General features: G+C 42.1%; 1 protein-coding gene across 4 annotated transcripts in view; it reads right to left on the reverse strand.

Annotated features, from left to right (window-relative positions):
- sptbn4a (spectrin, beta, non-erythrocytic 4a) overlaps window positions 1-14,809 on the reverse strand; it is a 52,189-nt gene extending 37,380 nt beyond the window's left edge. For 3 of the 4 annotated variants that reach the window (XM_077547204.1, XM_077547206.1, XM_077547207.1), the window contains exon 1: window positions 13,888-14,809. In XM_077547204.1, coding sequence (XP_077403330.1) covers window positions 13,888-14,010 — 123 coding nt within the window. In that variant the 5' untranslated portion in view covers window positions 14,011-14,809. The remainder of the gene's footprint in view (window positions 1-13,887) is intronic. The other variant, XM_077547205.1, reaches the window with a different exon arrangement.
- Window positions 14,810-18,131: the final 3,322 nt, after the last annotated feature.

Genomic DNA, 18,131 nt, shown 5'->3' on the forward strand with positions numbered 1-18,131 from the left:
TAAAATGCTTTTGCCCATTAAATAAAAAAAAATATATATATATAAAAAATATATATAAACTCAAAATGTCTAATATGGCCGTTAGGATTTAGGAACACAACTTTAAGTGCAATAGAAGGCAAGATACATAATTCTTTTTTTATAGATGGTCCATGTATAAAATAACAAGGTATCCTGCCTTACGTTATATTGCACTTGTAATGTACTTGAAGTTGTGTTACTAAATCCAAATGGCCATATTGGACATTTTGAATGTTTTTTGTTTTGTTGTTGTTTTTTAAAGCTAGTGTTTTATAAAATAATTATAAATGAAGGCAAAGTTCTGTTTATTTATTTAAAAAAAATGAAAAATACATCTGCAAGTGCAATTTAAGGCACATTCTCTTCATTTAAACAGGAAGAGTGGATTACAAAGTGGCATAGGTCCACACTATTGAATAAGAAAAGCAAGCGAGGCAAGCAATAGCTGTCAAACTACTGTTGCAACTTGCCAGCCAGGCACCCAATGCTAATGCTAACAGTTAGCTACTAGCCGGAGACTTGTACAGTATTGTGCAATGACAGCGTAATTAACTTGCGGTTTCTTCGCGTCCTAAATTAACTATTTAATATAATTTCTGGGTGGCATTATGATAACGGTGGTAAAAAAATTGTAATTTCAATAAAAATGTCAATAATGCAAGCCAAAATGTCAAAGGGAGGTAGTCAAGCTAGCGTTCACACCACCATGCAGCCAAAGTAAAATCCCCCAAGGCTGTTGCATTGGTGTCAATGTATTACTTGGTCATCTTTATTTTGCCTTAGCGTAGGCTGCGTTGCGTGTGTTTGTGCCTTTGCCGCTTCCCTGACATGTCTGAGGTCCCGTCCACACGAAAGCCAGTTTCAATGTATCCTCATAAGTTTTTTACCGTTTAGGCCGTTTGTCCACATGATGGCGCGGTTTTGGAGCTTGAAACCGATTTTGAAACCGGACTCCAGAGTGGAATGATTTCAATACGCACCCCGTACGCGTCCGTCTGGATACTGAAGACATTTAATATTTTCAATTTGTGGTTTTACTGTTTTTGAATTTACTTATAGACATAACAATGTGATATAATCATGAGTGTTTAATAGAATACAGTGGAGTAATGATTTTGTGAACTTTATTTTATCCTCTCACCCTCAAAGCTATTGAAGATAGGAATGTGCATGATGTTATTTAGAGCCTTTTGGCATTGGAGTCTAAAAGTCTGGGGTTAGATCCTAATTGCATTTGTTCCCCCAGTCAAGAAGGGGAACTGTATGTAAATGTCTGTTTACTAATAAGATTACACCTTTGGCCAACCTGGAATCAACATGTCTGTATGTAAACTTCTGCTTACTAATAACATCACGTCTGCTTGCTAATAACATCACACATTTGGTCACTAGGAGTCGACATGTCTGTTCTTTAATCAACTTAGGAGGGGAGGAGGAACCTTTTATCTTTTTTGTATAAATGAGTCGATGTTCTGTAAATTGACACACTTGGGGGGATCCACGTTGCATTCTGATGTGGTTGTCCTGACTGTGTCTTTAGAGGCCTCTAAATAAATTCTTGCAAGAAAACTTCTTCATCAGATCCTGAATACAATTATTTTGGACACGCAAAGATTACACTTAATATAGTAATTTAATATTCCTTCAATACCATTTGCAGGATACTCCTCCAGTGATGATGTCATGGTCGCAGCTCGATGACAACACATTGCCGCACATTGATGACATATGCGCCAATTCTCGCGTGACTGCGCGCAAACCGTCAGTCTGTCAACAACAATGGCGGATAGCCGTGTCGTAGTCGTTTTGGGCAGCCTCCTCAGCTTGCTTATGCTTTTGCAGCAAAATTATTTTGCTTCTTTATTCCCACGTACCATCCAGCTCTGTCCACGTAGCAATGTGTGTTCGTGCATGTGTGGGCAGTTTCCCAGCAGAAAAGTCCTTTACGCAAATAGGCAGATCACTACACAGCCTTTTTACGTTGCTGGATTATTCCTATGCGAACGTACGTTCGCACGGTGCATACGTGAATTCAAAACACACTTAGTGCACAGCAAAGCAGTCAGATGACGCCACTCTGGAGAATATAAAACTATTTTCACGCCTTTCTTTTGAGGAAAAACGTCAGCTTTTGAAGGATGAGAGACTAATGCCTTAGCTACCGGATCTTCAGAGCAAAGTCAGGGACAAAGAATTATTCGTACTTTTCACAAAGAATGGTGCAAAAGGAAAGATTGGCTCTGTGGATGTGATTCGATTAACTGGCTGTTTCACTTTACAATACATGGTGTTTGGTATTGCTATTGCTAGCCTGATTTTGTGAGCAATTAGGCTGTTTTACAAGGAGATATTCACTTTATTACATTCTTTCCGGGCATCCAGGCGGATTTGAAATAGTACATTTTTCGTTGTGCGACAAATGGCTGTGACGGTGGCCCAGAACTTTAGCTGAGTGGATGTTGAGCTGCCGCACTGGAGGCAATTGTTACGAACCCCGCTCGAAGTAAAAAATAAATATAAATATTGCGGAGCAAAAAAAATGTAAGACTTCAAAAAGGATTCATGTTTTTTGTTTTATTCTCTAACCATATAGAGGAGGCATATGTTAAAATAGTTTGACTGTATGGCATCTTTTATCTGAGTATCAAATATCTCGAGGTCGGGCTGAGTGTCCTCTTTTTTGGGGGGAAATGAAAATATGGTCACCCTAGGATATGTTGTACTGCCGACACACAAATTTGTAATTGGTGTGTGCGTCTCAATTTGCGACTGGCTGCCTACCCAAACCTAGAGCTCACTGCACGTCACTGATATACTGTATGCATGGGGTGTGGTCTGAAGAGTCCTGCAGTAAACATTGTGCTGCAGGCATGAAACTTGCAATTCATTCAAATCATTTAAACCAAGATTATGTTTTTAACATTGAAGTCCCTTGTTAAAGATCAACCTGTAATTTTGCACCTTCCCTATTTAGTCCGATATATCCCTAAAATGTTGACTCTAATGGGAGGGTTACAACTTACAAAATAAAAAATTCCTGAAATGTGCTTTAAGAGTCAGGTTGCTCATGGACTAAAAATTCTATACATCAACATTAAAATGCATTCTATATATCAAATTAAGACCATCAAAAATTCTGATTCTCTCCTGTATTTTTGCTGTAGAGCTTGACAATCTATTCAATGGCTTCCATAATGCAGTGCTGCTTTCCTCCTCTTGGCACAGCCTCACTGTTCAACTTCTGCTTGTGCTCAGTCTCTTTCACGTCCCTCAGCCTCATTCTCTCTCCCGTAATGCAGAGCCAGCAGAAAGCAGTCTCCCTCCTCTCGTGGCTTTACTGACACACAGAGGCAAGAGGAGAAGAAATCAGAGAGAGGGTGGTGGCGAGGGAAGCGCAGATGAGGAAAGACAGAGTAAAAGAGGAGGAAGGGAGGTAGGCAAATCAAAGCTTTGTGGAATGGGAATCAGGCTGCGGGTGTGCTGTGCTGTGGCACAACCTTTGCACAGTTGGCTCAAATGAACATTTGCGAGGTGATGGTTTTGTTCAATGCATCCATGGATAACATGGTTCAATGTTGAAATTGCATCTACATGGCATTACAATACTGTTCTAAATTCTGCAGGCTGTCCTGTGATGCTGACGCAGCAGTAAAATTTTAGTTATGCAAGCACTTTCTGGTGACAAAATTCATTTACACCTACGGAAGGGAGAAAAGTAAAACCATGTCACATACTGTGTGTGTCTCTCTTTTATTCCACATTATCCAAATGCAAAATGCATTGTTAGTTGTCCAATTAAGTCTGAGCCAAAGCTATATTTTAGAGCTTAAAAATACAACAGGGACATTTGTATGTGCATTCGCTGTATACAACTGTAATTAAAACGTTTGCATCTGAATTAAACCACTACTTAACAAGGAGGTTAGGAATAAAACAACAACTAAAGAAAAAAACAAACAATTGGTAGCTGTTTAAAGACATCAATTTTGTGCATCACTTCTTCCGTTCTGGGTGACAGGGTACCTAGACCCCATCACAGCTGACTACACCTCGGACTGGCCACACAATGTTAATTTACAGCACATTTGGTGAGAATTTAACACATGCCAGCTGCTCAAAAGTGAACACTTCACAACCAATGGCTGTGCTTTTTTTTTTTTTTTTTTTTTTTTTTAAAGAAGGCAAAGTAGGCTTTAAAACTGTTTTATGTGGCCTATAGCATAGGTCAAAATGAGTCTCTGACCTACTTTGTAAGCAATAGATGAGAAAAGGCAAAAGGCGTACAAAATGAGCGCATCAGATTTCTTTGTCATAGTGAAGTGGATGTTCTACTCATTATTCAAGTACCTTTATTGTTGTTAAACACCCACTCGACTCATGAAAAATGACTGAGCGACAATATGGCTGCGTCTTGAGCAAAGCCAAAACTTTGCATCACCTGTCACCTCAGTTGTTGTTGTCTAATGGCTTCAGTTTTATTTTTGGAGAAATTCCCAAGCATTTTGGAACCAGAGGTGGCAAATCCAGGTCCAGAAGGTAAAAAACGCTGCGACAGTTTGATTTTAGCCCTAGGTCCTAGCTAGCTCCCCAGTTGCTTGTTTACCTGCTAGGGAGTTAGCTAGCTCGCACGAGGGGCTAAAGCCAATCTGTGGCAGGGTTTTTACTTTTTGGACCTGGATTTGCCATCTCTGTTTGGAACCAGACCTGTGCTGTGTTTGGGCACATTTCGTGGAGGAAGGGTTCTTAACATCTTAACATATGTACAAACATACGCTGGCAGTTGGCGTGGGAAAAACATAGTGATTGTGAGAGAGCAAAGGAAAACGTTGGATGACCTTCAATTTGGCTGTGCGACCGCATCTTGAGTACGAGTAGGAGTCAAATGAATCTCGTAGTACGAGTCCTTAACGGACACTGCAATCTCCACAAACACAAAAATACTACATGCCAGGCTATATCCACAACGTGCCCAAAATGTGGTCTAGAAGACCACCTAACCACCGTGTGGGAAGGCGTACTGCCTACCAGGACATTCGTAAACAATACTTGGGGAACAAATTTCTCACAATCAAGTCAATTACTGAGAAAATGAATATTAAAACTCTGTCCACATACCTGAAGCAAGCTGGAAGGCTTGCTGAGTATAATCAGAGATAACGCAGTGTTTTGTAGAAATGGGCCTACTATTGGCCTACCACTGCCTTCATAATAATAATGTATAAACACACAAAGAATTTGTTTTCACAGTCACAACCCATCCAAAAAACATGGAAAAAAAAGAAAGAAAAACAATGACCAACAAATGGAGACGGAACGGTTAGCCTGGTGGTTCACTAATTAGCTTTCTTAGACTTAGAGTTTCTTAGATGGGGAAAAAGGAAAACATGACGAAGGGAGGAGGGAGACGGGGCAGGACGAAAACATGCACGTTACCTCACCCCAACAGCGTTAAATACTTATATTCTATTCTAAAAGTAATATTTAACTGCATCACATCACCAGCACATTTGGACAAGACCAGCATAAGCAGTCAATATAGCAATTGCAGTTAGAAGTAGCTATCTGTATCCGGAAAAATGTAGGCAGTGTTTTAAGTTGGGGGAAAAAAGTGCCGATACTCCCCCAATTCCACTACATATCAATAAATAAATAAATACATAAATAAATAAATAAAATCCTATAATTGTATATAAAACTCTTCACTCGCTCAGTAATTAGATTGTTACTGACAAATTTTGTCCCCGCCCCCTGAAAATACTTATCAGTGAATGTTTCACGCCAGGATCCCTCTTTGAAGTAATGAGAGCCGAGCAAAGAACAAACTTCTTTGTTTGCATCAACCATTCGGCGTATATTATCTCAGTATTGTGAATGGTGACTTGCAGAAGACAGTTGGGTTTACATAGTGATTTTCTTGATGGCCTTTGCTTTCATTTCATTGTTGATGGTTCTCACAACATGATGATGCAGACCAATCTTTGAGTTGCACTCAGAAAAATACCTTATGAGAGAACATTTATATTCACATTCTTACTGATGAAATCCGTATTTAGAGCTTCTCCTACACTTATCTTATATTTATTGGTACAACCGTACACGACATACTGTGGTATTTTCACCATAGAGGAAAAATTTGAAAATTACTCAGCGGAAAAGTCAATGTATTCAACTTACTGAAGGTGTGGCAATGCAAGACGGCCGCCACCGGCTTCACTTCTCGCTTTATAAGCAGTCCAGGTTGTTTTTTTTTATGTCCATGCTGTGTCAGCCTGCGAATCCACCTCAGAGTCTGACCGTTTGGGGCGGCTAGCATCGGGCTAGCATCACGTTTACTCTACAGCTGGTGACATGAATGACGCTTCTCTCGTAAAGCACATATGGGTACTTTATGGGTATTTTGGTCAGTATGCAATATACAGTGCATGTGTTTGATTACATTTGTTGCGTTCAGTCTGGCCTGGGCCATGAGGAGTTAAATGTGGCTGTGGAAATGCTGTCGGCTGTAGCTGTGCTCAATGATGTTCTGGACACCAAAGATCCACAGGCTGAGATCGAGCAACTAACAGACTCACCTCTGGGTTTCACAAACATGGACCAAGAGAACCTAAACAGGTATGTCAACTGTTGGAAGTTGCAATATCACAGCATAGCAGCAGGTCACCTTAAGTTTAACGTTTGTCAAGCTCAAGCTGTGGTCTAACAGATCTCAAGTTCTTGGATAACTCCTTTAATTAGATGAAAATAAAAATTTACAATGTTCTCCTTCATCAGATATGCTGACGCCCTAACTGAGCAGCGGGCGGAGTCTCTTGCAAACGGCCAAGAGTTCCTCTCTTGGAATGATGTTCAAAAGTGCATTGACACAGTCAACGTTCAGGTCCTTGAAGAGCATGAACGTAAGACATCCACGTTTCTGATTGGTGAACTAATTAGTATGTTGCAGTTAGCTGTATACCTTGACCATTTCTATGCATTAAATAATCAAGTCTTATACACTTCCATGCTTTTAGGAATCATAGCAATAGCAGAGTAAGCGTGCGCTTAGTGATGTGATGAGTGCACGGACTTCCATACTATATGTACTGTAAGTCCGTGGATGAGCAGTGCTCGGTGGAACAGCTTTTTGGGATCAAAACATGCATTGTCAAGCATATAGAAACACAGACAGTACATTCTTTGCACATTAAGAAAAGTACCTGAACGCTGAAGGGAGATATTTAGAACTGCCGAACCTCCATAACGCTGCGTTCCGGCCCACTTGAATCACTGGATTTAGGGTATACCTCTCTTGTGTTCATGATTACTTTTAGGACAACACATAGGTTGAGTAAGACTGATCCTGTCTCATGATGTACTTACCAAATATTAATGAGCAGTCCTATGATAATGTTTTTTTGACCAACTAGAATAGCTAGCTAGGGCATCCTGGGTATTTTCAATCAGAATTATCTTGCAATCGTGAGAAAAAGGATATCAAAGATTATACATACTGTTTATAAAAAAGCAAAAGTTCCCAGTTTTTGTTGTATGAAGACCAAATAAGGAAACAAGATGTGGATCAATAGCAAAAGATATTGAGATAACATATGTCGGACCTAGTGTATAATTAACTAAATAACTGTGGCTCAACACCTGGAATCATCCCGTTCCATTGATGGTTGTGATTGCTATACTGACTGTCGCCTGAATTTTAATATGATTATTGACATAGACTATTAAATACATTTTTACCAAAACCGTAACTCTTTAAAACATCTGTTGAACATGTAACTGGACAGAACAGAACTGTCATGTCATTGTCACCTTTGAGCATTATGGCTTACAATTTAACAAAATTCCAGCATCATAGGAGACTGTTCTCGTATGATATTGTTTAATTACATCAGCAAGACAACACAAGCACACAGTATACATGAATAGCCTATAGGATAATAGGAAAACATGCAATGTAACTAATAAGTGCTGATACTGACGTAATTTGTTTGATAGTTAATTGTTAATAAGAATCCTAATTCAAAAATATAAAATGTTTATATCATATATAGTGGACCCTCTAAGGTTGAATACCTCTGAGTTTGCACAATTGAGGGTTGAAGAATAAAAAAAAATTCCGGAAGTGTACATGTGAGTGAGGAAGGGTAAACTTCTCTGTGTTTAGCTCTCTATTGGGCTTTTGTAGCTTTTTGTTTTTTTACACTTATTGTGAGAAAACATTCAGCTTGAACAAAAGGTGTGAAGAGAAGATTGTGAGAAGAGAACAGATGGTAACTTTGTTTTAAGGAGTGTTTGTTACTATCACAAATGTTAAAAAGTGAGACATATAACTCACATTTGCAGTTTTCTTTTTCATATTATTAGTGGTTCCCATGTGTGACAACTATGTTATAAAAAATTGTTAAGGCACTGGTATACAGTTGATAAATGTTTGACCCTGAAACAAATTTTAGGAAAATTTGTTTTGAAATTTGAGGAATGCCTGAAGATTCCACTGCACAGTAAACTGCCTAACATTAACTTTATATCAGTATTGTAAAATACAATCTAGGGAAATGCGCTTGAGGACCCACTAACTAGGAGACTGCATGTTCTCAGTTGAACTATTTACTGGCTCCCAGAAAGATCAAGCACACAGCTGTGGAGCCTTTTCTGGATGCGGAAAAAGGTCTAATCTATTCAAAATGGACTCAACTCTTATGCTGTCTTGGCCGCCCACCCACACGGTTGTTGTCTCAGGCTAGCCCATGTGAAAATGTGTGACCTGATGTTTTGGTTTCAACTAGATAATTGTGCCAGAGAGTGCACATAGGTAGAAAAACGCCAAGCCTGGACAGATCACAGCGACACAACGGCTTAGATCAAGTCATCTATCCAATTATGAGATAGGCAGCCGTGACTCAGGGGCAGAGCCAGTTGTCCAGTAACGACACAGCAAATCGGTCAGTGTTAAATTTCCAGTGTTCGATCAAATATGTAGCAGTGTGATTTTAACACTGTTAGGTGTTTAACACCGTTTAACACTGTTAACACTGACACTAGTGAAATACACTCATAAGTGTTTAAACACCAGAGGTAAGTGTAGTTTGTCAGAATTAAATGTTTAACAGTAAGTGTAGTTTGGCAAAATCAAATGTTTAACACTGACACTAGTGTAGAGTACTTTCAACACTACTCAGCTGCGTGTGTTCACCAAATTGGTAGACCGGTCTCGGCTAAGCTGGGCTAACCGGCAAAGCAGAAGGAGCGTAGATGCACCTGGTGGAGTGACATCATGTGACTATTTCTCTGAACACACACCCCTGTAGCAGGAAAGTAGCGGCGCAGCGTTAATGGACTAGAATGGCAAGTAGGGCTAAAACTAGCGTTTATCTGTCAACTTTGCGCCCAAGAGCATTGACAGTCACTTTGATGAAAAGGACATGATATACATGCGCTAGGTGGACATAGTTGGATTGCAGATGAAGTGCTAGAAAGGCTTTTTTTTTTTTCAACTCGGCGACGCTGCTCCGTGGAATTACCTCCTCTCTTGACACTGAGTGCTTTTAAATCTGATCATACAAAGGCTTTATAAATTTGTACAATCCGGATTTATTTCCCCTTTATGTTTGGTCAAAATGCCGTCAATGTTAGCAGTTTCACGCAAGTCTTGCAGTGTGTTTCTTAGGTACTTTAGCAATTTAGCAGCTGCTAATCCGGCCGCGGCCGCCGTCATTTATGCCATAAAAAGTCTTCTTAATGTTGTTGGTCAGTTATTTAATTCAACTGTGTAATATCTATTAAACCGCAGCAGCACAAATGAACGAAACTGATTATTTCCCCCACATTTTGCATGTGGTAACAGTTAGCATCTGCTGATTCAGCCACCATGTACAAAGTGCAACATTGGCTACGCATTGGTTCCTCTTGGTAGTCTGGAGCATGCGCAATCCTTTTTTTGCCTCTTGTGGCAGCTGGGCCACAACAGCTGTCAATCATTGTTAAAGTGCGGCGTTTGCCGTTTACTCAAAGTGGCAGAAGCCTTTTCTATGCAGCCAAAAGGGCTTTGCTAACGCTCCCATTTTGGGACGCGTGACATCAACGTCCAGATCGTTTGGTGGAAATTCGATCTAAACCTTTCAGGTGCTCAGACCACGACTAATACCTGCAAAACATTAGACAGTTGGAGCTCTATTTTCGTAGATAGGTGCATGTGCGCTCAGCGTACACACTGGCGCATCTTCATTTTCATGCTGGGCAAGTGTAGTTTACTGAATTTGGCACACCGCACTACGCCATGCTGGGCGTTCCAGCGGACCTCGGGTGTTTTCTATTACAGTGCACGTACAGAAAGTAGACTAGACCTTAGACCAGCTAAAAGCACGTTTAACACACACAAGTGAATGGTGCAATGTGATGTGCGGTGGATCCCATCAAATATGACAACAGCGTGCCATTGAAACCTCTGACTCATTGAAGAAATAAATTCATTGCATGCATTATTATTATCACTTCATTTTTAAAAGTACCTCCCTGACGGCGGCGCAACTACTGAATGTACTGTACTGTGTGTGTGGGGTGAGGGGGTCGGGTTGTTGTCACACAGACGCAGGATCGGTGGTGGAAGGTGGTGTCCAGGTGACCACTTTGAGATGGCCAACTTTATATCATCCGCAAGTGGAGATCTTGCAGTTTCTTATAAACAAACTTTGCGATCGCTGATTTCCTGCATAGACTTAATTGAGTCAATTTCTGCTTCTGCAATGTACAGTAGACCACAAGCCTCACTTGCACCAAATTTAAACGGAATGAGAGGAGCTACTTTGATTGGCCAGGAATCAGATCAGCTATGTTCACTCCCACAATGGCACAAATGCCCATTTGTAGCTGTACCCGTCTATAAAAATACAAAAATAAATAAAACTCCACCCATGCACACAGCCAGACTACATTTTGAGCTAGACTTGCGCTGAGCACAAAAAGCACCTGGTCCAATGCAACAAATGCATTTCACAAATATCTCACCGCTTAAGGTCGCTTAAAGCAATTGTAGTTATTACAAAAAACAGCCAACAGGTGGCAGCAGTGTATAAGAGATCTGCCAGGGCCATGTTGCAACAAGCTCTTTTTCCCAGTGTTTTCAACAAGTTTATGAATAATGATGAAACTTAGCTATTTGCTAATCTATTCCAATATATTCTAATCTATCTGAAGCTATCTAAACAGATAGAAATATACTTTTTTCCTGATGAAAGAAGAGACTCTAATCTTTCTTTTGGTAGGTTCCATGTTTTTATAGCAATAGAACAGAATATTCTGTGGACCTTGCGAAATCAGTCAAAATCCAGTTAAACAGCCGGAAGCAGAGGGGGTTGCTCCAGTGAAAATGGCTGGGAGGGAATGAGTTAAATGAATATCGAGCATTAATTGTTGTATTATATTTCTTAAATCATCCCACTGGGCAGCACAGCTCTGAGGGGGGCACACCAAGAGTAGATGGTCTCCAAGTGCCCACTTCATGGCGCAGATGTGTTGAGACTCCAGTGCACGACTAGTACCATTAATTTGGGATGGAAGGAGCAGCTTCGACTGTCCATAATTGAAGTTTGGCATAATCACTCCTACAGCGGCACAGCGCTCCCTCTCACAGATCCGCTGGCCTGCACTTGTCTGTAAAATTACCAACAGTGGGTTTAACCCACCTCGGGGGAAGTCACGGCATGTGCTATGCAGGATTTACATCAGTCACGAAATAGAGCTCATGTTGTCTGGTAACTATTTTTTGAGTGTTTAGATCAGAGTTGTTAAAGTCATTTTATCATACCGTAATTCGCATCAGTTATAGAAGCCCTCAGAAGGCCTGGTGCATGTAATGTCTTTATTATTGGAACCAAATTTTAATTCCATTTTACCATATAGACTAATATTTACCGAAACACAAGATTTTAGGCCCTATTCTTGTGCCCAGAGTAAGTATAGCAGCTTGGGTGGAATTTTCTTTCTCAAGGTATTTTCCTCAACTCGCGCAGCTAGAAGTGGGTGTTTGTGCTATTGTGTGCCGTTGTAGGAGGAAAGGCAGCCGACTCCCAAGCCAATGCTTTCCTCATTCTCTTTAATTCAGCGCAGAGAAAGAGCCACATGGTCTACATTCCATGTAGATCCAGGAGATTGGTGATCACAAAGTACATTTAAAAGGAAATGCAAAAAGAGTGCGAGCCTTTGTGTCATAAAGCATTCGCCAAACATGCAGAGGCACGCATCGAAATGAAGGCATCGTCATCAATGGGAATTGACGATTAATGGAAGTGCCCAGCTCTGGAAATACGATGACATCCACCACACAAGTACGTAAAATCATGGTTACACCATCGCACCTGCACCACAAGTTAGACCTCCTTAGCTAGCCTAAAATCTAAAGTCTACTTTTGGTCAAATTGCCAGATCTGTGCAATATAATATGACAGAATGCCTATCGAGGCCTAAGAACAGTTTAGTAAATTCACAAATACGCTCGATTGTTTACAAAAATAGGCCCCTTTGTTTTGGAAGTAGCTCTGAGAGTATGCTCTCATTAAGCCAAAAAAACAATATTTACTAATGAGTCTACTAAATGCTTTTATTTTAAGACAATCCTGCACATTTTATGTTCGGGTGGTCTACATAAAAATATGTGGCGGTACCAATTTAGCCCACAGGCTATGTCTTAAACATCTTCTTATTTTCCTTTCGGCTTTTCCCTTTAGGGACACTCTAAAAAACAGTTGGGTCAAAAGTAACCCGATTACCGATTAAAAATGGACGGATCCACTTTATGGGTCAATTTGAGCCAACTTTCTGGGTTGTTTTATACAAAATGATCCTTTTTTTTGACCCAAGTAAAGGATCTAACAAATATTTATGAGTTGTTTTACGCTGAAAGACCCATTTCTTGACTCAAAGTTGGGTCAAATTGACCCAAGTAGAGGATCGATCCATTTTAGACCCAGTTGAGTTGGGTTATTTTTGTCCCAACTGTTTTTAGAGTGGATGTGGTCAGGGCTACAGCATAATCTCAAGATGTATTTCACATAAACAGAAGACATAATTTAATGCATTAGGTACATTACCACCAGTAGTAGGACTTGTCTTCTAGGACCATGGATATAATTAGTTACAATGCTATCTATCTCATGAATATTTAACCATGGAGACAACATTAAATTAACGTCTCAAGATCATTACAGTCAATTGTATCAACTGATTTAAGTACAGTAAAAGACATTTGTATGAAAAAGTGTTCACATTTGAATTCTACCACACAGAAATGACTGAAAAGGTTCATTTTGAAGAGTTTACATTGCAAACCACACTAACAAATAACCTAAAACAATCAGGATCTACTCTCAAACTAGAACATCTTCATCTGGGAATCCTATTCCTGAATGAAAGTAACAAAATATATGCGGTGTGGTCTATGTGGAGTGCTAACTTGGCTAATTTACATGTCAATAGCTGACCTTAGCTTCATTGAGGCAGAGTCAATGTACATTGAAAATAACGTACATTATCTTTCTGTACAAATCATGGCTTCTGCAAACGTTTTTGTGCCCTCAAAATCAACTGTAACCTAAACGATGGGCTGACGCAACTATGCTCTTTACATTGCTGCTAGAGAGGCTGAAGCCATCATGCCACCTGTGAATGTGAAAAGCACAATAAACATTCATAACCTTGAGAATGTTATTCAGGATGCCTCCTTTGCTAAGTAATTACGCAAGGATCAATGAGTTATGACACATCCCCCAAATCCACCTAGCATTCAACACAACTCAGACATGTCATCTTACTAACATGGCACCCAGACTCTGACTCACCTGCTCCATCCCGCATCATGTCATGATCACATCTACTCACCTGTTCTATCTTGGCCAGCCATTCCTTGTTGCGGGCCAGTTCTGCCATGAAGGCCTGATGCTTCAGCCACTTCCTGTGTAGCTTTTGAGCCTCATCTCGCGCCGTGTCTCGGGCCATAAGCATCTTCTCTTCCACCCGCTGTCCCAGTCACTCAGCTAGGGGGGACAAAAATAGCCACCATCAGGAGGCTAATGCTTGAGCCGGCCCTTTCCCACAGGACGTCCTGCTTGCTTCTTCTACGCACGAGCCACCCTGCTCTGCTCAGCTCTGCAGGGGCCTGGATACCTGTGCTCTCACCACCCACCCTCACCAGACACTCCAAAATTAAAAAAAAAATAAAAATTAATAATCAAGCTAAGCACCTCAGCAGTGGTAGCAATGGAGCCCTTCGTTTGGATCGTCCTGGGTCCTCATGCCCTACTACTTCGTCGGTCTTGCGGTCCTGATGCTGCAGTGCCTGCTAGCCAGGAAAGGCAAAAAACAACCAGCAAAAACAAGGAAATGAGCTGGTTATGAGAGATATACACATCCAAGATCTTTTGCAGCTCATCTAGCCTCATATGTCATATTAAAATCCAGCAATCAGCGCAGATGGAGTTGTAGCATCGCCACAGAGGAATCTTGGACATGATTATCCAGCGCTCGCTAGCCGCGTTTAATCTATAGTCCTGTCTAGTGAAGCAGTAGACGGGAGGAGGATGAGGAGGAGGAAGAGTTGGAGTGGGAGGAGCAGGGAGAACAGGATGCAGAGGCAGTGCAGAGGAGGCAGGATAACATAAGCTTTCTGCTCTTGAAATGCATCACCGCCACCGCTGCAATGATGCATGCTGACGTGAGACAGCACATAACATTCTCGCCTCACTTCGCCTTTCTCATGTTCCCCAGCAGCTCGACCGCGCTTGGCGCATGCTGCTGCAGTCCTTGCCTCTCACTTTGTGTGGGTGCATGTGTGTGTGTGTGTGCAATCACAATCAGCACTGCAGTGCCTGAGCAGTGAGCGAGCGAGGGATAGAGGGAGAGAGAGAGAGAGAGAGAGAGAGAGGCAGAGAGATAGGGATAAGGGGCAATATGAGTGCAGGAGAGGCTGGCAGCAAGAGGGCATATCAAAACGAGGAAATAGGTAATACATGGTTTTGGGAGGTGGTGGTGGGCTGCTGAGACGCAGAATGGAGGAAAGAACCTGCATCATCCTTCAGTGTCACCAGGGACGTTTCTCTGCACTAGAAATGACTGCACTCGGGAGCAGGAGTAGGATTTAGGATGGAGGAGGGGTCATTGTAAAGCACTGAATGAGAGGGAAGGAGGTTGCATGCACACATGAGCAACAGTGCAGCTGACTGATTTGGATCAGTGCTCACTCTGCTGCTTTAAGACAACGGGAGCCCCCTGCTACAAATCCGAAATCAAAAAATCAGAGTGTACAGTAATTTCAAGTCAGAGGATGCACACATTAGACTTTCTGCTCTGTGCCAATTTAATTTTCATTATTTTGCTGAGAATCAAGGATGAATATACACTATAAAATAAAAAAGGATAGAATGAACCACTATTACATGTTATTAACCATGCTTGTATTAATAACAATGCTATAAAATCCCACATTGTATTTTCATCCATCCAGACTCTTTGACCGTGACTAGCTAACTGACAATACACGTTACCAACTGTACCAGTGAATGGGGAACATTTGAACTTTAAATGTTAAATTGTACAAAAACTATATATATATATATATATATATGTCATGAGGATGACAGTCGTCGTGACTGGAGGAGGCCGGTCGCCTTGACCGGAGGGGGCGGGACCGGAGGAGGCCGGTCGCCTTGACCGGAAGGGGCGGGACCGGACCGGTCGCCTTGATTGGAGGGGGGAGGGACCAGTTGCCTTGACTGGAGGGGGCGGGACCGGTCGCCTTGACCAGAGGGGGTGGGACCGGAGGGAGGCTGGTTGCCTTGGGGGACCGGTCGCCTTGACCGGAAGGGGCGGGACCGAACCGGACGGGGCGGGACCAGAGGAGGCCGGTCGCCTTGACCAGAGGAGTCGGGACGGGAGGAGGCCAATCGCCGTGACCGGAGGAGGCCGGTCGCCTTGACCGGAGGGGGTCGGACGGGAGGAGGCCGGTCGCCTTGGACGGGAGGGAGCGGGTTGCGTTGGACAGGAGGGGGCCGGTCGCCTTGACCGGAGGGGGCGAGACGGGAGGAGGCCAGTCGCTTTGACCGGAGGGGGCCTGTCGCCTTGACCGGAGGAGGCCGGACGGGAGGAGGCCAGTCGCCGTGACCGGAGGAGGCCGGTCGCCTTGACCGGAGGAGGTCGGACGGGAGGAGGCCGGTCGCCTTGGACGGGAGGGAACCGGTTGCGTTGGACGGGAGGGGGCCGGTCGCCTTGACTGGAGAGGGCGGGACGGGAGGAGGCCAGTCGCTTTGACCGGAGGGGGCGGGACCGGAGGAGGCGGGACCGGAGGAGGCCGGCCGCCTTGATCGGAAGGGGCGGGACGGGAAGGGGCCAGTCGCCTTGACCAGAGGGGGCGGGAACGGAGGGGGCCAGACCGGTCACCTTGATCGTAGGGGGCGGGACCGGTCGCCTTGACCGGAGGGGGCGGGACCAGTCGCCTTGACGGGGGCTTTGCTCCCACTCCACGTCCACTTATCCTGGTCCAGGCTGGGCCGCGCCTGGCGTGGGGTAAGTTGCCGCATTTACGCCCAAGGCACCATGAATGGAGCAAATGACATGATACATTAATATATATTTTTTAGCGTGATGTGAAGGCTGCCACGTTCTGTTTCAACTTGCTCCCGATTTAAAATGTGGCCTGTAGGGCAGTACTCCATTTGCTAATGTGTTTCATGTCTGCAGATTAATCACAAGCCTTTTATTTATTAATTTTTTTAATTTTTATTAATTTTTATTTTTTTTGAATAAAATTCCTTAAAAATCCCTATTTAATTTGCCTTATTACGGTCAACTGCTCCAAATTCATAAATCACTACTCTGGTGTATAATGTAAGTGTACAATTTGGAAAAAATAAACTGTTGATTAAAAAAAGGTAACCAACTGTTTTTTTGTTGTGTACTTAAAAGACTATCCACGCAAAAATATATTTTAGCCGAGTATTGAGTACTCAATACAATTTTCAGTCGAGTATTCAAATACTATTACTCAATAGTTTTAGCCCTACGGTATTCCTTAAAAGAAAGTTGTACCACCACATATTTTGATAGGGACTTTTTTTTCCTGGCTACTGAATTATTTGTTTCATTTTATTTGTCAATTTTTTGAAATTCATTTTATTGTGTGCTCTATGCAAAATGACTTTTATGAAAATATCATCAAATTGAAAAAATATAATTGGCATTAATTTCAAGCAATTTTAAGGACATTTGCTATAATTTGGATATACAGTGGTACCTTGGAGTTTGAACATAATTTGTTCCTGTGAAGTGTTCAAAGTCCGAATTGTTCAACCTTCGAAACATTTTTTCCCATAAGAAATAATGTAAATGCAATTAATCCGTTCCCAAGCTAAAAAAACAGAAAATTCCTATTTTAATTTATATTTTGTTTTTTTTGCATTTACAGTACAGCACACTATTTAAACAATAAAAATACCTTACCTGTTGTGGTGTGATGGCATCAGTAGATGATAAATGCTAAGTTAACGCTAGCTTAAGTTCATTGCTGAGTTTGTGTATTTTACATTGGGCATATTGTTAGACTACTAAGCGGTCCTTGCGTGCATTGTTTAATGTCTGGCACGTTGTTGAATAGCTATGGGGGTCCTCGTGCCAGTACTGTATAGTAGTAGTCACGGTAGTTACAACGGCGCTAATTCCACTGTGGTTCGTAGCACTGTAGATTTTGCTTTGCTGCCACTGGCACTGTTGTCTTTCTTTGGGCAAGAAAATTGTCGTGGAAAAATCAAAATGCACTTGCGAGTATGGATCACTTCCGGGAGTATCCACGATTTGACTGGAAATGATTAGTGCATCATCTCAACTACCGCAACGTGAGCATTTCGGCATTTTTTACACAGATTTTTTGGGTTGAAGTTGAGTTCTGAGACGTTCAAACTCTGAGGTGCCACTGTATAGGTCTTAAAAAATTTTTTTAAGATCTGTCATTGTTTTTGGGGAGGTGGGTGGTGTCTGGTCGGTGCTGGATTTCACTTTCCTTCCTTTTCTTTGGTCCCTCCTCGGGTCTCCTGACGGCCTCACGACTCTGGCTGGAAGTGTTCGGTTTTGGTGAA

Source organism: Vanacampus margaritifer, chromosome 16, assembly GCF_051991255.1.
Source record: "Vanacampus margaritifer isolate UIUO_Vmar chromosome 16, RoL_Vmar_1.0, whole genome shotgun sequence".
Lineage (NCBI taxonomy): Eukaryota > Metazoa > Chordata > Actinopteri > Syngnathiformes > Syngnathidae > Vanacampus > Vanacampus margaritifer.